The following is a 27,286-nucleotide window of genomic DNA, read 5'->3' as shown; positions in this document are numbered from 1 at the left end:
TCCAAACTGAGCCAGGATGGGCCAGAGCATCCAAAACATTGGCTGTTTTCGGCATGAAGGTCGGCGAGCCAGCTATGGCGGCTCCCTCCAGGCCAGTGAATGCTGGCAGCATGCCCTGGACAGATGGCAACACATGGCAAAATTACAGCACTGCCAGACAATGAATGTATCCGTGATACTAATTGTGCCCCGATCTATGCACCAGTCATGAGTCAATGAAAAGATTATTCTAGTACAGACATAAGGAACGCCTACAAGGGTGCCTGAGAGACAGGTTACTCTGAAATAGCCTTTCTCAGACAAGGACGACACTAACAGACATTTAATCATCACAAACTCTTATTCTACTAAAAATTATAATAAGGCTTGGGAAAATAGGGCTGAAATAAACTGACATTTCCGCATATTGGCTGACAGACAAAGAGCAGAAGGGGGGAAAAAACAGTTTATTTTCTCATGATGCAAAACAATATCAGTGCTTCAGACAGCAACAAAAGGTGACAGACACCAAGGAAGATCATCTCATGCGGCTGCTGTTGTCTTTACAATGCACCCTATTCTCACTCTGACAAGCAACATGCAAGTTATTCAAACAAATCAAAGCCTCAGACAAACTAATCAAACCAAAGCTAAGGATAAAAAAGTAGCTCAAAAGCTTTTTTTCCATCAGCAAAGTAATTCTCTAGAAACTCAAACTGGCCTCAAGCAGAATTACAGTCAGACCATTTCAAAGACCATCAAAGAAAATTACATCGCAGTGCAGGATAAAAATAAATATGATTGTTTTAAAATTATTACAACTTGTCAAATTTTAAGTCTTCTAATACATATAATGTGTGATCTCAACCATTCATTCGAAGCTCTGATTGGATGCTGAGAATATGAACGTCAGAATGATGCAGGTTAGGTTCAGTAATGTTTTGTTTTAATCTCATCTGACCACATTACCGTCTTCTACATCTCATTGAATATTACCTTACCCAATATCTATTTATTGCCAATGGTAGTATATCTTACAAAATTTAAGCAAACTTTAAGTGATAAATAAGAATTAATGCTACACATTTCTACTGTAAAATACTTAAGCTTACACACAATTTCACATTATTAGTACTGTGTAATATTGCAAATTTTGGTTAGGAACAATTTTGGAAGTTGCTAAAATGACAAGAAAAATCTAGTTGTTGATTTTATTATTATTATTTTTTTTTTCTTTTCAGCAGAGGCCACGACAAGTGCCCATCACTTCCACCACTTGAAGTTTCAACACCAATTCCACGCAGCTCTCAAACCTGCAGTCCAGAGAGGTCCAATGTTCCGAAACAATCAAAGCGTGGCTCTTCATGGAGGACATGGCTGAGGTGAGTCACACAAACACGGAAGAGGTGAGAATTAATTAAAAAAAAGGTGAACACTGCATGGAGAATGGGTCAGGGATAGGTGAGAAACAATGAGTTTCACTTATTGTAATAGAACAAGCCTGCCCCAAAACGCAATAATTGTGAAACATTTGTAGATTTTTTTTAAATGAACATTCATTTTGGGGGTTTTTATCATTTAAAATGTAGATTTTTTTCTGTTAAATTTGTTGTTAAATATTTCTTAATGGAACCAGAAAAAAGGACCTGGAAAGTTTTAATTGGGGTACTGCATTTATATTTACTCAGTTTAATTTAAACTGAATTCACACTACTACACTGACTTAAATAGTGGCACGTTACAGTGCATTTGTTTGTTTGGTGTTTTAATTTTATGTCCACATTCTATGTTTTGGTCAATGCAAACATCATCACAAAGCCTGAGCCAAACGCCTGAGCATGTGCTGTGCTGCGCCTCTTGTCGTGGAGCACTGGCCTCAGCTGTGGGTCTGGCCTCATCTCTGCTGCTCTGCTGATCATCCTCTGCGCTCCACTGATGTTGCAGGTCAGCCATGTGCTCACGCGATGCGAAGCACAAGAGGAAATGAGCTAGTGTTAGCCCGATCAGAGAACAACACCTTTCTGTGAGTGTTAACAGGCACTGTGATCGTGACACCGCATCAAATTTCACAAGCCCGTGCTGGCAGCGAAAAGGACGACGCTACATTAACTTCAGACTCTCTGGACTGTTGGCTCTATGCGGCTGAAATCTGGGCTCACTGAATGAATGTAACACAGCCAAATGATCACATAAGTGGTTTTCTTAAACTCCTCTTGAATAGCAGCATCAGAAATTTGAGCCCCGTGTTGTCTGATTTCCTTGCATTGTCAGCGCAGCAGCAAGAAAACATTATGACAAAGCTGCAAATACAGACTAATTTGTGGGCAGTGAAGTGGGACAACTGATGCTGCTTCAAACAATTTAGTTGTAATTGTACTGCCATTTCAGAATTAGGCAACTAAGGAGACAAGTGTGAAGATAATGTCCACAGTTAACAACACTAAGTGTTCTTGGAATACGTCTGAAAGTGGCTCAAACTGGAGAGTTCATCATATCAGAATCCAATCAATCACTTCTTATTCCTGGCTAATCTGTTCATCTGACATTTATAGTTGTTTTTCCGACTCCATCCATCGACTTAATGCAGCATTTTACTATCTATATTTATGCAGATGGCTATTTAGAGGGGAGCCTATTCAGCAACAGCAGCAAACCCATTTTCAGCAGAATGTTTGAGTGTCTATAAAAATGTCTATTGCTGTTAAAAGGTGAAGACTGATTCAAACTGGGAAGCACCTGCTATTTTGCTCCCTTTAACCACAACAAATTACAATCCAGGAGCTTTATATATCCTCAAAACCAAACACTGTGGACCGGTATTGAATGAATGAATATATTATAGGGTGTGTTAAAGTGGGACTGCGTATATATATATATAAAAAAAAAAAAAAACGTCCAAAAAAAGGAAAAAAAAAAAAAACAATTTTGATGAAAAAGTTGGAGTCTGCTCAGGGAAATAAATTCACCTGCCAGCTTGCAGGTATAAAAACGCACCAGAGAAGAAAAAACAGGAGTAGGGATTTCACAGTCAAATAACTTGTGACATTTTTGACTAGAGCTGTTGATGAGATAGCACAAAGAATTACCTTGGTGTATCAAAACAGTTTCGTTTTTTTCCTGTTATAAGCCTCCCAACATGCTCCGGTTTATAAAAAGAACAACAGAATGTGGAAATTGGACTTCTCAAGAAAGTTTTACAAATGTTGCTTTGAGAACATTGTGCAAATTTGAGTATATTTTTTTTCCTCACCTTAACGTCTGGACAGTGTTATTATATGACTATAGGCTACAAGATCACAAAGATTTGCTAAAGCTATATGAAAATGTAAACTTCTTAGTAGAAAAAGGAATACAAGTAATATAGTATTTTTTATTTAGTACTAATAAAATAACCTCTGTGCAAAGCCTTTGAAAGGCCTGAATACTCTTCTATGAAACAGAGACACATAATACTGATGAGCCCAACTTTGGCTAAGCAGGCAACCCACTAAAATACATTAAAGAGGATTTTGCCTGAGTGCTTATTGAAGGTCTAATTCAGAAAGAGGTAATCACCAGGAGACATTAGTCAAAAATTATTGTAGTTCTGCTTATGCTTTCTCATCATTATCCATTAGATATTAAGAGAAAGGAAAATAGCCCTTCACAGGAGTAAATTACTACAAATTCATTTTGGCCTCCTGAATACAGCCATGGCTGTTAAAAAAAGTAAACTTTTTAAGCAATTCAAAACATTTCATTAATAAACGTGTTCAAGAATGATGCTGACTTTATTGAAAACTTTGAACTAAATGATACTGGTTTTGCATGACAAGCTTGTGGTGAGCACAGCTCACACGAACATCTTCTAATGGTGCTTTACTAGGGGATGAACATAAGACCTATACATTTTCAAGGGCAAACTTAGAATAACTAATGCAGAAAAGCAAATTTGCCCTTAAGGCAAACTTGATGGCTGCTTGATGTGTGAGTGTGTGTTTTTCTGCATGCAGGAAACAGAGATGTGGCCCAGCTTAAGATTTGCCAACCTTATGTGATGCTGATAATGAAGCACAGGAGTTGTCTTCATTTTGCATGATTAAGTCATTTGCATGATTAAAGATTTTGTGAGCACACACCACACACACACACACACACACATATATATATATATATATATATATATATATATATATATATATATATATATATATATATATATATATATATGTGGCAGACAACCGCAAGGGTAACTGAATACACCATCAGGCACAAGCATCATCATTTAGAGCAACATATTTTTAGCAAATAATAATTTAAGAAGAATATAAATAGCTTCAATTAGAATTATTTCTTTTGTTTTATGTTTCTATCAATTTTTGACATTCATTTTGTTCCCTCAAGGTCATGTTCTTCTTTGGTTAGTAAGTCACACTGTTCATATGAAAAACCATCACCATTCATAATGATATGGCAGTTATTGTATCAAGTGAAAAAATAAAAATGTTTTCTTACCAAGTCTGTTGTCCAGTGCTCCAAAGTCCAATGAGTACTTGACAACATGATAGTTGTTCCACACGTATAGCAGATTGTCCCTGGGATTATAATCCACAGCAGCAATGTACTGGTATGAATTGGGGAAAGGTATGTCCAGAAAGCCATCTTTACTGAGCTCGGTGTTGTAGATGTAATCAATCTTGTTCCCTGTTGCTTCGTTGTCATCGTCTTCATAGACTGACTTCACCACGTAGAGGATCCCACAGATCATGAAAGCGTTAGAGGCCGAACGCTTATCGTAAGCCGTGTCCCAGGTACCTTCGACTCGCAGCGTGTAGGGATTTAGCTGGCTGATGACAATCCGTCCATTGTTTTGCTCAGTGGCATAAATCACCCAAAGTCCATTCTCATCCACAGCCAAGTCAATGTCTGACTTTCCTCCCCACCGGTAGGGAGAGGTATCGTGGTAGTTGGCGTTGGCGATGATGGCCTCACCGCTCTTGATGCGAGTTCGCAGGTCAAACTTGACAATGTTGCGTGTGCGCTCCTTGTTGAAGAACAGCGCCCCGTCGTAGACCACAAAGCCTGTGCCGTCGACACGATGTGGCAGCTTGTAGGTTGTTGTTGGCCTTCCAGCAATGAAGTCTTCTTTAGAAGAGTATTCAGTCAGGGTGTCCGTACGGTAGGGCGTCCAGGGCATGTAGTAGATCTTATCAGAAGCCTGGAGAGGATCCTTGCACCAGGCTCCGGACTGGTGGTCTGACTCAAACAGGTGCTCGCTCTGGTATACCCTGCGCAGAAGCCCTGGGCACAGGAATACTGAGGAGCCAAAAATGGGGAAAGACAATCACAGAGTTACATTGCCACGAAATAGTTCAATTGAAGCACATGAAAGACAGACAGGAAATATTCTAATATATCGCGATGGTGTCAACAGATGTTCCTGTCTGAGCTGCAGATATATCTATATGTTCTCCAGGTTAACCTGTCTGCATCTTTAATCAATGCTCTCCTTGTTCTATTTATTTGAGTGGCCATGTCTTTATAAGATATTGAGTTAGGCATTTTCTAGGCTAACCTGTTTAAAAGTCTCCACAACTTTGTCCCTGGCATGCCTGCTGTGTTCCTTGGGTTTTATGGTGGTGCTTGCACATGAATTTACTTTTGCCAACAATGCTAAAAAAATACTAGAAAGCTTGGAACTGTTTTTGAAAATACCTTTTGATAAATCATGGAAAGTATTGTCTGACAGCACACAATAAGAGGGATTTTATAACTTGCCTTAACATTTTGTGGAGTTACATTTTTACAAGATAAGGATTATTTCTAGTTCAGGTTGTTTCCATGACCTTGAAAAAAATTATTGACATTGTTGCTAAATAAATTTACTTATTTGCAGAGAAGGGGATAATAAACTTAGTGAAGGTTATGTTTCCTGACTTCATGAGCACAGAGGAGTCAGAGACACAGCTAAAACTAACAGCACGCACCATTACTCGCCTACACACAACTTTATTTTTCTTTTCTCTTTGTCTACATGCAACAACTTTTCTACACAAGCACATATAAAAAAGTGGAAGTGGTAATGGCTTCATTTAATTTTCTGCTTTCTTGTGAGTGGGAGTTAAAAAAAAAAAAAAACATTAAGCAAAAACACACACATCCCAAATTTTGATGAATGGCACTGTGGCAATTATTGGCCAAGGCAGGCTCTTTGAGAAAATGAAAGCAAATCAAAAGATAAATAAATAAATAAATTACTGTGACATCATTGCTATGACTGCTTTTTCATTATTCCATCTGAATGATGTTTTTAAGCAGTGTTATGATTTATAGCCCGCCACACACGCACACACACACACACTGAACTAATCATAAGTAAACTGGTTAGTGCTCCAGTCCAATCAAGCGAAGCCAAGGCAGTGCAGGTAAGGATGGTCAATAGAAAGCACCATTTGTAAAAAGAAAAAAAAAGCCAATATCAGTTAGCTGATTACTGTGGACAGTGGCAATAATAATTTTCTCTTTTCTAAAAGGTGACATCTGAATTCTCAGTTACAATGCCTGCAAAGTCACAGTAACTTACCCTTTGAAATGTAGATTTATAAATACAATATTTAGCACAAGAAAGAGAGCACAATAAAATTATGTTTGGGCCCAGAGTGTGTGCGAGCAGCCTGAGATGGCTGATTTGAGTAAAAATGGGGCAGCAGCCTGACAGAGCGCTGACAGCTCTGAGCTCCCGCAAGCTGCCCGTTCTGAAGGGGGAGAAGAAGACAGGGAAGACAGAGGCCTCCCGTCCCTCCCACCCCCCTTTTATGTAATCTCCCAAGATTAAACATGTTGTCTACCTGCAGGGTGAAAAACGCGCCGAGATGCGTCCCGGTGACACAGAGCCTCAGCACACATCTCAGCGTTTGCACCGCTAAATGCTGAGGGAGCAGTTTTCTCTGCATGGGAGAGGTAAAATAATAATAATAATAAAAAACCGAGACGTGCTAGGTTATGAGGTCAGAGTCTGTATGCTTTGTTCTGACAGCACTCTGGGCTCAACGTGCGTTGTGAATAAAGGTGCTTTTTAATGATGTGACAGGAGAAATGGAGACTTGTGCATGAAAGATATTAGAAGAGCAGAACAGATGTAGCTTTGATGTTTTTTTTTCTTTTTTTAGCAAGAAACTTATATTTGTCATTATCATTTTTGACTAAATAAAAAAAAAAATACATATATATTTACGTTAGCTTGAAAATTTCTGCCGAGCCATTAAAGTCAGATTTCACTCTCATTACCAGCTTCAATCTTTCAGTTTCAATTCAGAAGCTTTAGAATATATAGTCCAGCTTCATACACTGCTGATAGTGTAAGATTGCAATTGCAATAATCTATCTCCTGCATTGACTGGCAAATCCCAGAAGGTTATAGCCATCATCACGTTAGAGCTACCTGAAATATGCTGACAGCCCATCGGACAAGCTATTGATCATTCCGTATAGCTTTCTGCTTTAATAGTATGCAGCTGATAAAGCAGAGTTGGAATAATTTTCCGTTATTGCAGGAAATAAAAACATGTCGGTGTTATGGGATTTCCACTGGGAGAAAGCTTGTAAGAGCATTTTTCACATGAAGGAATGATCATTTACTGCATGTGAATCAACTATTTCATATGCAGTTGTTAAAAATTTCAACACATTATAATTACAAGAATTTGGGGGACAATTTCTAACTTTTACATCAAACAATAGTTCTTCACAGTTCGCCTGACCAGAATTAAAGTTCTGGTCAGGTGAACAAGAACTTGGAGAATGGAGGTCATATTAGCTGAGGAATTTTAGAGATTTGTTTCAACAGTTTTTCAAGTCTGTGATCATTATGCAGTTTCAATATTTATAAAAGAAAAAAGAATAAAAAACAAGAATGGATACATATTCTTGTTGATACACACATGATCAATATCAAAACCAAAAAACACCCCAATTAAAATTTGGTTAAATGTAACTTAGCAAGTTCCATTTTAACCACAACTTCATTTTAAATCAAGAGCTAGACAAGTGAAACATTGGACAAAATTAGGTGTCTCAAAGGAAAAAAAGAGAAAACATAAAATAAAAACAGTGTTGGAATCAATAAAGTCAGCTATCATTAATCTTCTGGATGGCCGTGACTTATCTAGATCGATGCTTAAAAGCTAGATCTGTGCACACCAAAGATTTGTTCTAAACTACAACAAACCCTTGGGTTTTGGCTCGCCTTCGTATGGAACATTCAACCAAATATTAGAGGGAGTCACATTCATGTCTGTCCAGAAATGTACATATGTAACCCGACTGACCAACAGCGATACAAATTATGCCAGAAACCATCTGCAGCGACCCATCACCGGAACATGCAAAAGCTCAGAATGGAAAAGCAGGTGAAAAACAAACAAACAAACAAACAAAACAAAAGTTGTTGGCATTTAGTTACCTTTTTGTTCCACTTCTATTTTTAGGCATGAAGGGGGAGAAAGAAAGAGAAAAATAGAATAGATTAATTACTGTAGGAACTGTCAAATAAAAGAACAAGAGAAGAACTGGGTGAGTGGAAAAAAAAAACAGCAAATATTTTATTAAAAGATTCCAGAGGAGATACAAAATATGAAACCAGAGAAGAAGCTTGCTGAAAAGGATGCAAGTGAATCAAATGAGAAATAACAGTTAAACTGCATCCCCTGGAATATTAAGGAGTTTCAAATGACATTAAGAAATGCTCATGTAATGTAATAAAACTAAACTGCAACGGTCTGAAGTTCTGATTTTAAAGAATAAACTCCTCCAGGTAATCTGCTTAAATCTCAGTTGTACATGACCCAGGAGAAAAAATACATCAAAATACTCCACCCCAAAATACTCCACCAAAATACTCCACCCCTATGTTAAGCTAAAAAGTCAGCTTAAAATAAAGAAGTTCCCATTGAGTGTTGATGACCTCCAAAATGCCATATTATTGTCTAGAAATAAAGCTTTTGTGCCATTTTCTCTAATTTGAATCAAAGGACAGCGATTTCGTTCAACAGTGTTTATGTCTCTAAATCAATTACTAGAAAAGGTCTAAAAATTGACTTAAGAGCAAAACTTATTTTAGGCAGATGACATTTGCATTGAGTAGTACAACTTGACCGCTAACCAGCCTATAACAACAATTTCCATCATTTTTATGGTTATTTGTTTCATATTGAAACATAAAACTTGCTTTAAATGTAGTCAAATTTTAAAACTTTAGAAAATCAAATTTGTTTACGGGATTGGAAATGTCACTAATTAAATGAAAATGACAGTTTATCACTAAAGTTTAACACATAGCCTGGAATTATATATTCATTTCTTGTAAACAAGACAATACTGCATATCCTTAAATCCATATAAGAAGATTCCCTGATGTAGATCGAGGAGATACTGTTTGTATGTGGAAATTGTTCATCTCATGAACAAAGCGGGTAGAGAAATATCTACGTTCAAAAGACGATAGCTCATTTTATTCACTCCAATTAATGACCACAAATAGGCCCAGTGCAGGCCTAATTCATACTGAGCTTCAGGGGCTCACTTTAAAAACCTTTTTTGCTACAAACATAAAAAAGCAAGCCCTTCAGAGGAAATCTCTCTCTTCAGCCAATTAGGAAATATTTTTTGCTTATCAGAAGTTGAAAAAAATAATTCTTGACCCAAATAAAGCATCCTCAAAACCTAGTGGTGCAGCAGAAAATTGATAAGCTCACCCCAGAACATTTGTTGCATTCCTCTGTAAATGATCTTTGGAGATTTGCTTCTTTTTTTACTTCCCTTACCATCCTCTTTAGCATGTGTGGTCTGTCCAGCCTTGTTTATCGCAGTTCCAGATGTTTCAAGCTTCTAACTTTAACAATAGATATGCAGGTAGGGACTTTCTCGTACCCATCTGATTTTCTTGAACATGTCTTCTAATTTCAAGATTGGCAAAAACAACTTCACCTTTGTGTCTCGTAACTTGTTTACCAGAGGGAAAAAGAAAAGAACATTATTAACATCTAGAAATTCTAGTAAACACACCTCAAATTTAAGAAATTTAAAAAATGCTCCATCACTTTTGTTAGACAGGACTTATCGGGGTCACATTAATTATTGCAGGGGTGATTTTATGAAAAATACAATCATTTCCCAGAAATATTTTCACCACTGAATTTTTTTTTGTCAAATTAAAGACTGGATTTTCTCATTTTTGCAGTGCAAAGTTATGTTAGAGCAATAAACCATTTGTTCATATTAAGGGCTTTTACATATCTTGGAATATTTATCTACAACCAAATGTAGAGTTCCAAATCAAACATGTGGAAACCGAATGACAGAGAAGGATAAATATTAAACAGGGAAAAACCATCAGTCTGGTGCCTCTATGCATGCTTCCTCACACATTCATCTGCAAAAAGCTTCAAGAGAATATAAAGGCCATGGACTTATCAAAGCAGTCTGTAGAGCTGAACTTATGTTTCAAGCATAGAGAAAATCACATTCATGAAGAGCTGAACCTGAGGTGGCTTACTGCACAGAAAGTGTCTTGCAAAAGCATAGAGCAATTTTTTTTTTAAATATTTTGTTACATTGTGATTATTAACTTTATAGTTTGATCAAGTTCAATACTTGAAGACAATCTGTCAGATGCTGCTGAAAAAAAAAAGTTGGGGCAGAACTTCATCTTTCAACAGTGCAACAAACATACAGCCGTAGATATAATAGAATGGGTAATATAAAAACATTCAAACATGTACTTGTGTCACAATGGGGAGTGGCAAGATTAGTCTTTGTGAACATTGAAACATCCATTTGGAAATGGATGTTTCATTCATTTTAAATGACCTTTCATTTCCTTAATTTTAAATGACCTTTGTTTATTTTGCTAACAAAAATTGACAAAAACTTTAGATCTGCAAACCTTTTAGAGACAAACTTTAGAAATTGCGTCTCACAACTGTTGCAACTTGTAGACCCACCAGTGACCAGAATGGAGATCACTGACACATATTTCACATTTCTATTTGCAAACTATTTTGAAAACCATGCATCACTGAATGGTAATGAATGCTATTGACACTTTTGCAATGCCCCCCAAAACACCTCTTGCTAAAGCTAGTACAACCTCGGCTTGTTTTGTTTCCATCTCTCAAGAAATGGAAACAAACTTGTAACAACAAAGAGTCTGATCTCTGTCACTTGGACAAGCTCCTTAAGTCAGCTGAAGCATTTTGGCTGTCTCGCCCATTTAAAGGTTCAGGTTAGCATCCAGCCAGCATACCAGTTTCAGCCCCTATCCCTCCAGTAATCCAGCATCTAATAAGATAGGATTAACCTCTGGTACCAGAGCTTACAGGAGTGCTCTCCTCCAGAGAGTGCAAGAGAGTGAGGTATGGAGGTCAGCAGCAAGGTGAAGGGAGGGTGAAGTTTAAAAGATGGGAAAGTTATTAGATGAGAACTATATTATTGCGAGGCAGCGGGCCAATGAGATGAAGAGAATCAGGCAGGTGAGTAGGAAAAAGAGGAAGAAATAATGGGGAGAACCTCTCAACAAGTTGTCTGTTTTGTCAGATCATAAAGCCCTGCACCGGTACAGCAAGACACCTCATTAACAGCGAACACTCGAGCCGTTCCTCAGGCGCAATAAGTTCGCGGCTAGCACGAGCAACAGTTGCTTAGAGCTACACACAATTCACTAAACATGGAGCTGCATATGGACCCCATGCATCAAATCAAAGCAAACAGATTAAACGTGCCCTGATCGACGCCTCCTCGCCTCCCTGGGGCAGCCGCCACATAGCAAAGACCACGGAGGGAGGCCTGTGTTTCTGATTGAGCGATTGCTAACAGTGGCGAGGGGAGAGCAGGGGTAATGATCTATAAAAAAAGGCATTAGTGGTGGGGTTGTGAGAAGCCAGTATACGATGCAATCACCGGGGGAGATGGTGTGAGAAAGGGAGTAAAGGATGTGGATGAAATCCCCAACAAGGGAACACAGTGCTCCCTGGGCTTTGGTCCAGCAGCGCCGGCTCTTCCCATGACCGGACGATGCCGAGGTGGGTTGCAGTAAGGCCAGCCGTTTGTACATTCAGAGTAATTTGTTCATGTCGTGTCCAATCATGTTTCTCCTCAGACGGAAATATAACTGAGACGTACGGTTCTCGGGTGTCCACGTTTTGCTCAAGTCGGAGAAAAGTGGAGAAAAAAAAAAAGAGGCAGAATTGATTTATCTGAAAAGCTTTTTTTACTCCACCCCACCACCTCTATTGTGACCCTAATACGATTTAGGTCACGGCTGTCACTGAGTCACTGAAAGGCACTTAGCTCCCTCATCTCTTTCCCCCCCCCTCCAAATACTACTTGTCTTTTTTTTGTGCCCTGTCTCAGACATAAAAAAACACAAATATTTCAAATAAAAGAGACCCCTTCAGATATATTCCCGCATCAGTAAAAAAAAAAAAAAAAAACATCATTTCACCAAAACAAGTCCTTGAGAACTCACTGCAGAAGTTGTAACAAACAATTCATTATCTACTTTCACACTCATCCATGTGATAAAATGTTAAAAATATTTCATTTTAGCATTTTTAAAATGCTTTGGCAGATGCAAAAAAGCTTCAGTTCAATTTTGGGAAGCAAAAAAATATTTGAAAATGATGAAGACACATTTGTGTAATGATAACAGATTGAGACCAAGGTCAATCACTCACCGGTGTGTCATTAGTCATAATTACATTTAAAGCATTTAATAGCATTAGGGAAAAATTAGCTGAATAGGATATTGTGAGTATTCAAGTGGTCCTTATGTAAATTCAATCTGGTCAGGTTTGGGTTGTGAGTTGCTACAGGCTTTACTTGCGCTCGCCTTTTTACAAATGATTGCAAACTGCTTTTGTGGTGGGAAGGCCAGGTGGTACTGCTTCAATCCACAAAATGGCTGCACCTTTGCTTCAGCGGAAAGATAACCAGCAGTGATTATTATCTATTCATAGCCAAAAGGAACAAGAATGAGACTTGACAATATTTCAGCTTAGGATTGGCCAAGATCGACTAACGACATCGTGTTCAAACTGGTGCAAATAGCAAACAAGAAAGGATGCCCAGTCCAACCTGTTTTGTCTAATTAAAGTCCCAGGTTTTGTTTTGCAGTGGACAAAATAGATTTTTAAGATGCAAATTAATTTCTTGGAGCAGCTGTGATTATAAATACTATTTAAAAGCAATTTCTAAAGTTTCTGCAGCAGCTTTCGAGTTCATGCAGGTCAGTTCTCAATGCTGGCGGATTTTCAAAATCTGTCCAAATAAAATACCAGTTTGTGAATGCATATACAATATTCACTCACCATTTGCTTTATGAGGTGTGCTTGTTCAATTAATTAACACAAACAGCAAATCGGTTCATCACAGAGCAGCAAAAAAACAAACAAACAAAAAAACAATAAATTTCAACCTCTAAAAACTATTGAACGGGATTTATCAAAGTTCTAACCAAGCCTCAGAATGAGGAAGGAAGAGAATTTGAGTGACTTTGAACATGACATGGTTGCTGGTGTCAGATTGACTGATCTGAGTATGAAAACTGATGACCCATTGAGAGTTTCTATCTGAAGCTTCGATGAAATAAAAAGTCCTTAACTGCCTTTTAAAAGTGTCCATCAAAACCACAGACAAATAGGTTGGAAAATCATTACCTGGTTCAATGAGTATCATTTACAGCTACAGGATATTCAGATATCAAAGTCACAACAATTCAAAAAAACATGGGCTGCATCGTACTGTATTTTATTCGACTGACACTAAGGTGTGCAAAATTGTGAATTGTATGAGGAAGCTGGTGGTGACGCAATGGTATGGGGGATTTTTTTTTTTGGCCCTTTAGTACCAACTGAATATTTTACAGGCAACAGAGTCTATCTAAGAATCATTGCTGACCATGTCCATCTCTTGGACCAGTCCAAGCTTCTTCCTTCAGGATAATGCACCATTTATAACAAAGCAGATGATCTAAAATCAATCTATGCAACAAAGACTTGAGGCTGTTCTGCTGAAAAAAATAACAGTCCAACCTAGTAAAAGCAGGATGCATTTAATAAAATGAATTTTTCAACCTTAAAAACTTGCTGCTCACTAACAAAGATAAATTGTAAAAATAGTAGAGGAAAGCTGCCAAGAACTGGTCTGCAATTATAAGGATTTAATTGTTGTGAAACTAATGACAATTAATCTACTGTTTATTGAGAAGTTTTAAGGAGCTTGTTATTTTCAATTTTCAAATAAAGAAATACCTTTTCTTTTAAATTGATACTCCTTTCACTAAAGTTTAGCATCTTTTAAGAGACATGCGTCCAAATCCTTCAAGGGATAATTTTGGGATCAACTGTAGAAAAGCAGACAAAGCTAAAAACACTGCTCCTTTGCCTCCCTTAATTTCAGAACCATTTCTCTGACATGGAAACGCCGCACTTCAGTTTTTGTGCGATCTGCTTCCAACTAAATATCCTCCGATGAGCGCCGACCTCGTCATATGAGAGGCAGCTGTATGGATTTTCATTTGAATAATTAATGCTTCTCAATTTCACACTAATGGTTGAGAGGTATCAGAATGGTATCATTAGGCACTAATAGAGATTCATGGCAAAATGGCAGCAATATTTTCTGCAGCACCCTCCCCTCAGACTCCTCAGTCCTTCCTTCTGTCTCAAAGAATGAGCTGAAGAGTGAACCCCCCAACCCCTCCTCCTCCTTAACTCCATCCCATCAGCTTTTTAATTAATGACACAGATTACAGGGCTTTGAATAGCATGTGCCTAAGGATGGGGGAGGACACAGTGGGCCCCCCATCTCTCTTCTTCTGTATTCCCACTCATTTTATCCTCCACCCCACCCCTATCATCTCCCTCGGTCGCCACTTGTGTCTTCCAAACCATCATTACAGGTTCCATTTCTAAACATCCCTCTTTTCTCTTCAACCACTTGTCTGATCTCTTTGTGCTTCCTTCAAACACTTATTCAATCGCCCTCCCATAGCATCTATTTTCTGTCTCTGTCGCTTTGCTGGTCCCTCCCCTGCGGGGGAAAGAACCACGCTATCTTATAACCTTGACGATTCAGGTTGCCGCCAGTGTGCAAGCATCTCCTCATCCTGTGAGATTGCATGTTTGAGTTTGTCTTGCTTTGAAGGACGGCTGCAGGAAATAGATGCTAACCGAGCCACATAGGGGCTGACCAGTCGAGAGTGAGATGACATGTGGAATCCAAGAGCAACACAATTAATGATGCTTTAGTGGAACATGGCAGCAGCCGGAGCAATAATAACTTAACTGGAGCACCTAAAATATGACTCAATTTGTAAAGACCTTGAAACCAGGAAGAGATTCATGGAAAAAAATGCAAAAATTGCTCAAAGACCTTGTTATAAACAGCTTAAAATGTATTTCATTGGACTGACACTAAGGGGTGCAAAATTGTGAATTGGAAAAAAGAGATACATGGTTTTCTATTTTTCTATTTAATTTAATAAGAGTAAAAAAAAAGTATATTGTGCAATTCTATTCACTCAAAGCATCATAAAACCACCATTCACTCCTTTACAGCAGGACATCAAGATACTGAAACTTTTACCCATTCTCCTCAGCAAGAAACCTGAGCTTAATTAGACTGGATAGAGTGCCTGCAAACACCTACGGTAAGGTTTCTGCCACAAACTCTCAATAACAGGACTTTGAGTAGGCCATTCTAACAAATATGCATGCTTTTCCTCTAAATCACAGGTTTCCCATTCCAGTTTTTAAGAACCAGTGTCCAATATGTTTAAAATGTTCCAGAACTTGATGACGTGCACTGGAAGAAATTCAGACATTATTTCACATCTGAAACATGCAGAAAACTGCTTCTCTGGTCGAATGTGTATCTGAAAGGTGAGCAACCTGAAGTCATCTAGCAACAGTTTTGTTTTTGTTTTTTAACCAAGGGCCTCTTAACTACATCTATAATAAAGTCTTCTTGTCAGCATGTCTGTTCAGGTGCACAAACATATTTTAGATGATGGATTGAACGGCTACATAATCAAACCTTGATATATTGTTTTACAAAGTAACTCATTTAAACTTGTGTACAATGTATTGTGATCCTGGGTCTTCTTGGTGCTGTTTATTAATTAATACTCCCAGCAAAATCTTTGAGTCCCAGTTGAGAACAGTTGAAGTTAAACTGATTAAGTTACACATGCCATGATGAACTTGTTACACTGGATTCTTTTTAAGTTTGCTTTATCAAAATAAAACAAAACAAACTAGTCTTCTTCTGTAAAAAAGAAAAAAAAGTATAAATACAAATATTAAAATATATATATATTTTTTTTTTTTTCTTTTTTTATTTATTTTTTTTTTAAATGGAACCAAAGTAAATTTTCTTGTTGATGTGCACAAATGTAGTCAATACAGGTACATTTTGATTTGTCGCATCCAATCTCAACAAAATAGTCTGATAAGTGTAAAATGGTCAGGGTATGACTACTTTTTAAAGTCACTATATGCTTGCAAAAGTTAAATTAAAACAATAAAATAAAGAAAGACAAGAGAATAGTAAGTGAGCTTTGATTCACAGGGTGATCATTAAAAGAAAACCCCTGAGGATACCCGTCTCTAATTAGTGCTGTATTCCCGACACTTGGCTCTTTCAGAAGCAGGTTCCTGAGTGTGTTTGTAGCCCGAGGAGAAAAACACGAAGAAGAAAAAAAACGCTTTCCTCACAATGTATTATATCACATTATTTATAGACATCTCTACAGCTTGTACACCATTTGCTCAGATTTTTTGCGAGAAAATCTGTATTTATGTTATTAGCAAATAGTCGAGCAGCTGCTAGAAAATCAAGACCTGATAGATTACAGCCGCTTATTTCGCTATTAGTGGGGGAGAGCAGTTTCTCTGTGTCCAGATTCACCCCTTTATCACAGCTATTTATCCACATTGGTAATCACTGCTTAACCATGCAATTGTGCTGCCTCTCAACAAGGAAAATGTCTTTATTTTTTTCAGCGACAGGACTGTAAATCCCACCTGGTACTAACTGCAACTGCTCTTTTAGTAATCTCCTTTCATAAAAGTGATCTTCCTGATTCTTAGATGAAACCAAAAGAGACATTTCTATTTATTCAGTTAGTTTGTTATATGGTTGCTATAATATCTATTCCTGTACCCTTGTATTTTCTTATGTATTAACTATATGAGTTAAGATATTCTCTGTTTATTTATTTGTCTGCTTATTTGTTTTGTGTATGCAAGTTATTTGGTTATATGTCCATTTATAAGAATAGAGATAAAGTGAGAATACTTTTTGAAGGTTTTTTTTTTTTTTTTTTTTTTAGAAGACATTGTTTCATATGGCGAACATAAGTTTGATTTGTCAATTCATATGTTTCTGCTGTCCCTGCAGAATAAATGTAGCACTGCAAATATGTTTATTTATATATGTTTATTTATTTATCTATATATGTTTATTTCCTAAAATTAATCATTCCAAATAATCTGCATGGTTATTTGAATAAAATGTCCCCCTAACTGATAGTCTTTCATACCAATATATATCCTTTGTGTAGTATATCGCCCTTATAGACAGTTATATTTTTACCCTAACGTGTCTGGCTCTTAGTTTGCTAGTACACTTTATGTTTTGATAGTTTGACTAAAAGTCAAATGATTTATCAAAAATTGTAGGCATTTCTTGTTTTTAACACAATATTGTGGCAATGTTTTTGGAATGTTAACTGGTAAAAAAAAAAAAAAAAGAAATTAAGCAGCAAGTTATTTTACAAGAGCTTCCTGACACAATAAAAGTTAAAATTGTGGAGCGCCGAGTAGTGCAGTGATTAGAGCAGGCGCTCCATATATAGGGCCACAGGTTCTCTAGAGTGCTGCTTTTGGTTCCTTTGTGCATGACTTTCCCTCTTTCTCTCTGCCTCATTCCTGTTGAATTACTGTTAAAGAAAATTCATAGTGCTGAAAAATTCTTACCCCCAAATTTCCCAAAGTAAATCACTAGAATTTATGTCTAATATTTGCCTTCCAAACTAAATTTTTTGGTAAAACCAATGCTTTTTTAGTTTAGCTGTTTTCTTACTTACCAGACCTGGCAGACTTCTCTCTTTTGAAAAACCTGCAGATCTCTAAAGTAAACAGAAGCGTGCAAGAGTGCTGCATCGGTATTATTTGTCCCAGCCCATTTGCACTATGCCACATATATTCTGACATTTCAGAATGCAGTAAGCATCTATTAAAATACAAGCCCCAAGTTTTCAGGTCACTGGCTGATAAACTTAACCGCAGGTCACTGAGAGGCAGACAGAAGCAGAACATCAAAGACTGGATATAGAAACATAATGAATAAAAAATTAGTGGATAATCATTGGCAGGTTGCCTGTATCAAGGTAACAAGGCTTTTAAAAAAATTCTGATTTCAAACAGTCTTTTCATCTTCATCACAGCTATCCTACTGCAAAAGTTAAAGGAGGTTTCTGCCACTGTAGGGAGATTAGTGTGTGACAGAGCTCCCTCAAATATTGGTGGGCTGACTGAAAAAAGGCTATTAAGCTTGTCTGAAATTAAAATGAGAAAGTTTTCCTCTAAAACTTAAAGGCGAGCCACCAAACAATCTTGAAAATTAGACTTTAAAGCTACGGTTGGCAAGCTTCGTTAAGCACGTCTGTTGAGCTAAAGGTTGGTTACTGTGTAGCAGATAGCACAACTATTTAACCAGCTAATTTCAACATACTTGTACAATTCATTAAATAGCAGAATACAGAAAGACATTTTTCAGACAAATAGGAACTTAAACTACAAATAAATGCATGAGTAGATTTTAGTTGATTTGGTGAGTTCTTGATTGTAGAATTGTTGTTGATTAAACAATACATTTTTTGCCAAACATTATGTATTATAAGCAAAGAGAAAAGAATGGAATAACCCTTTAATTGCCCCTAGGAAGAATAGAGGTAAATAGATCACATTATTATATCTTATTAGATACGAATTCCAGGAGAATCTCGTCAGGAGTAGCAAAATATTTTCCTTTTCTGTTTTAAATAAAAACAATTGTGAAATTGTGCAGTACTCCACAGCTTCTGGAATTAGGAACCCGCTGATTATTGCAGTGTATCACTCCGACACTGGAAATAATGGAGGGGTAGGTTTTTATTCCATAAAGGCAGTTTTTCTTTGTGTGTAAGAGCAACTGTATTTATTCCTGGAAAAAATATCACAATGGTGGTAATTGGAGAATGCATCAGACTGATTTAACGGGTGATTGTACTTTATGATCAGATGTCAGCATACAGAGCTATAATAAAATTTAAAACAATGGCTTGTGTGGATGAATTATTTATTTACCTTGTGCAATTTGTGGAACATTCGCTGTCTGTTTTATGGTTTTACATAACCTTTTTCTCAAGCCGACTTTCAATCAAGTTGGTGATAATGACAGCAACAACCATGATGATGATTGCTCCCCTTTGGCAAAAACAATCATTCAGTTCTTCTCCAAGCATCTTTCAAACAGCATGATAGTGTGAATGCAACATATACATTACAGTCATACTAAAAATATGAACCCTCATTAAATATGCAGATCTGTTTTAGGACATTTTTAACTACCAACCACATATATCTGTTATGTTTAAATGTACCTCTGGAAAAAAGCAATTTAATTTCACCTGACTTAATACAATAAGGATTGTTTTACTCAAAAACCTCCAGAACTTTATCTAGTACCAGTCTTTACAATCACTAAAAATCTCACTTTCAGCTTTGAGATGTCCTAGAGGTTTCTTGAACATACCCTGTTTAAAATCAGCATCTCAACAAGATCAACATCTATGATTTAATTCTCTGCTTTTCTAGTTCTTTGTTCTCAACAAGACCTTGGGGGATTAGCTAGTATGTTTTGATTGCTCTGTGTACTCATTTCAGTGTACTCATTTCAACAATCAAGAACACACCCAATAAGACAAGGTAAGTAATGTCATTCTCATTTTGTGTTCTTAATGCAAACTCCACACATAAAGACCAGGGGTAGAGATTTGAACCCAGGACCTCTTGCTGTACGGCAACAGTGTTCTCAACTGTATCTTTGTGCAGCCTTGGGCGTTTTCCCTAAAGATATTTTCTTCAGTTTTTGTTCTTCATCTATTTTACATAATTTTTTTCAGAATGAAACATATGTAACACATATGTAAAAATGTGTTTCATATGTTTGGACCCTGTATCTTGTTACGTTACATTTAAAAATAATAGCATGTCAGTAAGTTAAGATTTTACAGAATCATTGCCACAAGTTCAGGTCACGGCACCACTGTTCATTTATGTGACAGGAAGTCACAGTCATCAAAGCATGCTGTGTGGGCTGGGGAGTGGTCAGCTGTCACTGAGTGATGAGGTGGCGTTAGCGGCCCCCCTTCACACATGGGAGAAAGCTGAGGCAGTGAGTCAGGCGGAGGAAAAAAAGGTGCCTGAACAAGTTGGACAATGCTCACTGGCATTTCAGCTGGAAGTGAGGTGGGTGTGGTTTGCTGATGCATCAGCTGTCATAGTGTTGACTCCAAAGCTAGATCTAACGGACACACATTGGAGAGCTCAAGGGCAAAGGAAAAAAAAACAACAAAAAAAAAAAAACAGTGAACTTCCCGACAACCTGCTTAGTAGATTTACTGATTACATCAAACAGGAGTGATCTGCTCTTCAAGAAGCTTATGAGTAGCTGGGAGATTATCCAAGGCTGAGAGGACTGAATGTGAGCTGGGGAAGGTAGAACGCTGATGATGCTGAATTACCGATGTTGGATTTAGCCTCCGTTAAATCCAAGATCAGAGTTTCAATGTACATAACATGATTTATGCAAAAACACCTTGAAGTGATGAAGTAAACTAAGCTCATGTTAAGACTTCATCAATGTACATGTTTTGATTTGCTTGTTCGCTAATAACGTGATAAGTATTTGTGGCGGTTATCTGCTTTGACATTTTTAAGTGCCTTTCCACAGTGTTTACATGCATTGAACCTTCTGACATTTTGTCCCACGCACTTTAATTTATTGTTTGTGACGCACCATCACAAAGTGGTGTAAAAATCTTAAATGGAAAAAAAAAATTGATATATGGTTGAAACATTTTTTTCAAACCCTTTTCAAAATTTATTAATTCTCTTTCGAATGCATCTTTACTACACATATTCCAATAGTATTTAATTTACCTTTTGTCAGTGCAGGTCTTATAAGAAAGCATTGGCGGTTTCTTAGAGCATCATGAAGACCAAAGGAGATAGCAGATAGCAAAAATATATATGTTTAATATAATCTTGAGCTAAATTGTGAAGAACAATGGGAACAATTGTTGGTTTATTGATGTGTAAAACAGCTGCAAACAAACTCTTAAAATTTGCAGCTGCAATTGTAGTGCAAATTTTGCTCTCTGGATGCAGTCTGGATGTGTTCATATCATCACAAACTGAGTTAAAACCCAACACAATAATGTGCCTATATTAGGACATAATAACTGTGTTACTTTACATAATCACTGTGTTGAATAATTTCAACACAGCAGTTGTGTGGAATAATTAGCACAGCAAAAGTGGTGAATTGAATGTAAAAATTGCTGACGTATAGACACATTACGGTGTAAAAACATATGTTCAATGTGGTAATTATATGGACTCTGGGGGGCTGAATAATTTGTTAAAAAAAACCTAAATTGCCACTTTACAAAGATGTACTCGTACATTATCAAAGAATTACTGCAATACCATCTGCACTTCCATACTTATGCTTCTAAAAAATGCATCACTAAGAGTTTAATTTCACAGTTCCTGGCTCCAGGTTAGTGATAACTGCCTCCACAGACATTGCTACTTTGGGAAAAATATATAAAAAAAACACAATACAACCATGCTGACAGACAGTGTCCAATTAAATACCATAAAGTCCAGTCCATGTCTCCAAGGTGGCTTTTATTTGAGGTGTGACCGGTCCACAGCAGAGTCTATAATTACCTCACATAAGGCCTAAGCTTTAATGTAAGTGATAATCATGTACAGAGCATCAATTTCCTGGTTTTATTTGCCAGTGCAGAGTGGTAGCAGATGCTTGGTATACCTTGCCTAAACAATCTGCACCATAGTTTCAACAGGTGACCATAAACCTTCTTTGTTATTTTCAAAATGAATTAAAAACCAATTAGTCAGCCTGGAAATAGAAGGCAAATATTACAAATTACATGACAACTTTCAGTGACGCACAAGCCTGCGCAGCTTTGTGCAAATCTGAGAATTGATTGCATGATTATATATCCTGGCTTAGCTTCCAAATTGCGAGGAGTAGCTGACAGAGCTGAGCTGGAACCCACTGTGAGAGAGACGGGATTTTATATTGTCCTTATTAGATACAAACAGTGGGGGGAACCGGTGTCTTATGTATAGCACCAGACAGCCAGCAGGTTTTTTTCTCCTTTATTCATTCACTCTATCTTTGTCCTTGCCTTTCTGTTTCCACTTTTCCTGCACTTCCTCATTGAACACACTGAAGTGTATGTCAAGCATATAAAGGAAAATCTGCTCTCTGTAAGGACATTTAATCATACCTCATCTCCTTTTTTTAATAGACTATTTTGATAGACTGTTTGGACAAGAGTTAGCTAATTTGCCATGGAAACCGCAATGTGACGGTACAACTAATTAGCAGAATCATAAGTTTCGAGTTAAAGATATCCACAAGTTCTCAACATCTCAAAAAAAAAAAAAAGATACTTGAACAGCAGAGCATGGCAACACAGGTCCGGATGCCCGATCTTGTGTGACAGCTTGGAGTGTCTGAGGGGCCACCGAGGGAATCTAAGGGCTTCATTACTGCTAAGGAAGATTGCCGGGGCTGTGTAGGAGGAAGACACGGTTGTTCTGACCTCTTATCAACTTGACCTTTGGGAGGAGCTGTTCGAGTGAAAGTTACACTACGAAAGGAATGGAACAATGGAGAAAGGAAGTTTTTTAATAAGCCACTAGGAGAATAGGCTGGCATCTCACCACTGAAACACTGAAAGTCAAGGTGAAAAGATGAGGTTAAGACAAGATGTCAGCTACTGGAGTGGAGTCATGTTTATGAGTCATCACAAAGGTTCGGTTCTACGAAGGTGGTTGTACTTAATAGAGAGGTGCATGGAGAAGCATGTACAGTTCCACTCAGAAGCCAATATACACTATATTGAGCCAGAAATGTCAATGGCTTTGATGTTTTTAATAGTGTATTTTAAGTAATCTTTTTTTCCACTGACATAGTTATATTACATGAACCCTTAAAGAATTGTGACCAAAATATTATTTTGCATACATGCCCAAATAGACACATATTTCCTTATGGATATTTGATTATATATTCTTCCCTAAGTTGTCCATTACATTTTATTTTGTCTAGATCAAAAACTAATATTATTTTGACTGTATATTTTTCCATTCCTCTTAAGAGAAATGATAGACATAATATAAATTGCTGAATTTCCAACAAGACAAGGTTACCAACAGCGCATCTGGAAAGTGCTTCCCCTTCTTCACCACATTTTATGTTACAGCCTTATGACAAATTGCATTTAATGAACCTGCTTCCTCACAAATCTACACACAAACACCCTATTGAGCCAATTTATTGAAAATAAAAAGAAAACCAAGAAATCACATTCATGTAATTTCTTTTATAGAAATTACATTCACAGTCTTTGCCAAGAAGTTCAAATGGGAGCTGTTTCCACTGATTATTCTTGAGATAGAATTGTCCTGAAGGACACAGTAAAAAAATATATCTGCTGCTTTGAAGATCCTAGTGAGCACAGTGGCCTTCATCACTTGTCAATGGAAGAAGTTTGGAACCACCAGGAGTCTCCCTAGAGCTGGCCACAACTTCAGAAAAGGCACATTGCAGCCCGTCTTGAGTTTGCCAAAAGGAACAAACGAAGGACTCTCAGACCAAGAGAAACAAAGATTCTCTGGTCTGAGGACACAAAGATTGAACTCTTTGGCATGAATCCCAGGAGTCATGTTTGGAGGAAACCAGGCTCATCCCCAGGCCAATGCTATCTCTACACTGAAGCATGCTGGTCGCAGTATCACACAATGGAAATGTTTTGCAAGAGCATTAACTGGCAGACTAGTCATTATAGAGAGGAAGATGAATTAAGTAATGTACAGAGAGATACTGTATGAAAACCTGCCCCAGAATGCTCTTGACCTCAAACCCGTAGCACAGAACCGCCTAGCAAATTTCCTGGAATGGCTCATCTAAAGTTCAGGCTTGGATCTGATTGATCAACTGTGGAGTGATATGGAAATGGCTGCACAGATGTCTCCTATTCCACCTGATGCAGCTTGATAAGAAAAGCAAAGAAGAAGAGGTGAAAAGGCTCATTGGTGTGCTAAGTTTGTGGCATCAATTTCAAAAAGACTTGAGTTTGTAATTGCTGCCAATTACATAAACTGTAAATGTGTTTTCTTGGTTTTCTTTTGTTAACAAATTTGAAAAACATTTTTTAGACATTAATAAACTTTGTCATGATGCTGCTATATTATAAAATGTTTAAGAAGTGAAGCACTGCGAATACTTTCCAGAAGCACAATGTATTAAATCTCTGATCTTAACCCCACTGAACTGAGTTTAGGACAACCAGTGAGCTATGCCAGTTCTAATATGATCTAATATGAAGCAAATACATTTCTCTCTAATACATTTCATGCAATATATACTAATTTCTTAATTTCTCCCTTCTGTTTCTCCTACTGTTTTAACCTCCTTGATTGTTCACCATGGTTCTATCTCCTTACAGGAAAGTCAGATCTTAGATCAAACACTTATTCAGACAGCAGCTCAATTGAAAAGTGACGTATTGCCTTGGCTTGTGACACTGCCACCCACAGACACTTGGCGGTAATTGTTATAACTTCTTTTTGTCCCTCCATTACAACTGATGGAGCGGATCAAATTGCAAATTAATGAAATCAATATTATATCTACGGCATGTGTCCATCGATTTAGCACACTCCCCTCCCCGCCATTATTAACGGCACATCTGAGTTTGCTATCGTGTTACTTTATGAAGATATCGGTGGAGAGAGGAGAGCAGTGATTTATCCCTAAAAGAAAAAGCGGCTCCCCAAGCAGAATACTGATGTAAAAGAGAAAGGGGTTGAAGGGAAGAGGAGACTACAGAGTGAGAACAAACAAGCAAAGCAGTGGTAGAGGAAGGTGTGGAGGACCAAGGAGGGGGCAGATGGAGGACAGAATTTAAATGTAGTAGAGGGAGAAATTTAAGTAAAAAAAAAAAAGTATTGGGATTGAGGCTTGTCAATGAAAAGAGGATTCTACACAGTCTTACTCTGTAAAGGATTAGCTTTGTATACTGGAGAGGTGTTAGACAATCGCTGGATGGACTACGTAACTCGGAGGATTTTAGAATGACTTGGATCCCTCAAAACGAGCTGGAGGGCATCACTGGAGAGAGGAATGTGTGGTACCCATTCAGGACCTACTACCCTTTTCATCCGATCTCAGATAGGTGGAAGGTGATGGATATGTGGGAATGAAAAAATCAAAAGTGACAAAACACTCTTAAAAAATAGTTTTAATTCCAGAATAACCTGGAGTCTCATAAAATATATGTGTTATTATCCTTAAATGAAACTCACCGAAGTTTACGCATTTGCCAATATAGATGCTTACTGATTTTAGTACAACTAAATAAATGGGACTTAGCATGGAGGGTTTCTCCTCTGGTTATCAAAGTTTCTATTGCACTTTAGTGACAATCAATGACAATCACAAATCTACACATTTATTGCTGCATTATGTTGCATCTTTCAATTTATTCTAGACAAAAAAGATCTGACTGCATTATTTGGACAGTTAGACATTCATTTCTTTGAATTTTGTCCAAAGATGGTGGTGAATTTAAGTTGCTCTTCTAATGTTTTGTATTATATTTAAAAATCCCCCTCACCCCCACACCCATTCCTTTTTTTTCATGGAAATGAAGCCATTTTTCATCCAACAATAATTTCTGGCCACCATCCACAGTTACAAACTGCAGGCAAGAAAATTACAGCAATTATGTAGCTGGACCTTTATTTCTTTACTTTTAGTTCTTTCTTTAACAAATGCATAACTTATTTTTTTCAGCTGAAAATACTTACATAAGACTGAAGACTCGCACCTTATATCCTATAGGTAGAACAGAAATGCATTTTGCCCTAAAGGGCAACTATTATTATTATTGCTTCAACAGGGATGTGGAAAATAATGACCTTTAACATTGGCTGTAAGCCTTTTTTTAAATGGAGCAATGAAGTCTAATTATGTGGCTAAATATGACTATAAAATATTAAAAATGGTTTAAAAAATTGCACAAGAGTATAGGCTGAACATATTTACCATGTGTGATCAGACAGGAGTAATTTAGGCATCACGGTTAAGGTGGACCAGCCAACATCCATTTGGAATAGAGCTCAATTACACTAAATATGAAAACTGGCTGAAAACCAAACCTCCATGTTGGACGTCTCTTTGTCTGGAGCCATAATGTTAGACCCTTTACACAACATCAATCTGGAACAGAACATAACATCGAGATTCAATGCTATGTATAATTCTTGAGTGCTCCTCTTTTTTACATATTCAATTCCTTTAATAATTGAAACTGGCAGCTCTTCAGGTTTTCTAAGAATTATTTTTGAACATTCATTCTTTTTAAAACAAGGTTTCACTGCACTTTTATTCATTTCCAATGCAATACTGTAAACAGCTAAAGAACTCTGTTTTTTACACCTCTTCGTTCTAATCTTTGAGGTACTAATGTACAAATATAAATACATGAGTTTACCACAAGTCTATTCTTAAATATTATTCGTCTTTTGTGAATAGTTTTTATCCATCCCTTTCATGAATTTTGGGAATACACTGCACAATCAACAGCAGTGATCAAGTACAACTCTAGAGATAAAAATATAATTTGTACAAAAACATTACAAACAACCCAACAAGCGGTATAATCCTGTTCCAGTAATATAACAATATCCAAGTGATATCAAACTGTGAAGTCAACACTATAAGTGGATGGAACAAAAGTTCAAGTTAGTTTCAACAGGAACCACTGCAGGATATGAAGGACAGGATATTATGGAAAACTAAGTGCTGTTGTAGGCCACAGTTCAGACCAAGTATGTCTCTGCACACCGAAGCAGCCGGAGCTGGGTTGGGGTGTTTTACACCTTAATAAAGAAAAAAGACG

At 37.3% G+C, this 27,286-nt stretch overlaps 1 protein-coding gene across 5 annotated transcripts in view; it reads right to left on the bottom strand.

The window, feature by feature from the left end:
* The window catches only part of adgrl3.1 (adhesion G protein-coupled receptor L3.1), a 259,349-nt gene that overhangs the window by 98,701 nt on the left and 133,362 nt on the right, over positions 1–27,286 (bottom strand). For 4 of the 5 annotated variants that reach the window (XM_055050952.1, XM_055050951.1, XM_055050948.1 and 1 more), the window contains exon 6: positions 4,474–5,274. In XM_055050952.1, the coding sequence (XP_054906927.1) occupies positions 4,474–5,274 (801 nt within the window). Of the gene's footprint in view, positions 1–4,473; positions 5,275–8,419; positions 8,435–27,286 lie in introns of all 5 variants that reach the window. The other variant, XM_055050947.1, reaches the window with a different exon arrangement.

Source organism: Poeciliopsis prolifica, unplaced genomic scaffold (assembly GCF_027474105.1).
Source record: "Poeciliopsis prolifica strain line A6 unplaced genomic scaffold, Auburn_PproV2 SCAFFOLD032, whole genome shotgun sequence".
Taxonomy (NCBI): Eukaryota; Metazoa; Chordata; class Actinopteri; order Cyprinodontiformes; family Poeciliidae; genus Poeciliopsis; species Poeciliopsis prolifica.
Note: the sequence above shows the minus strand (reverse complement) of the source record. Positions and strands in the feature narration are given on the sequence as shown.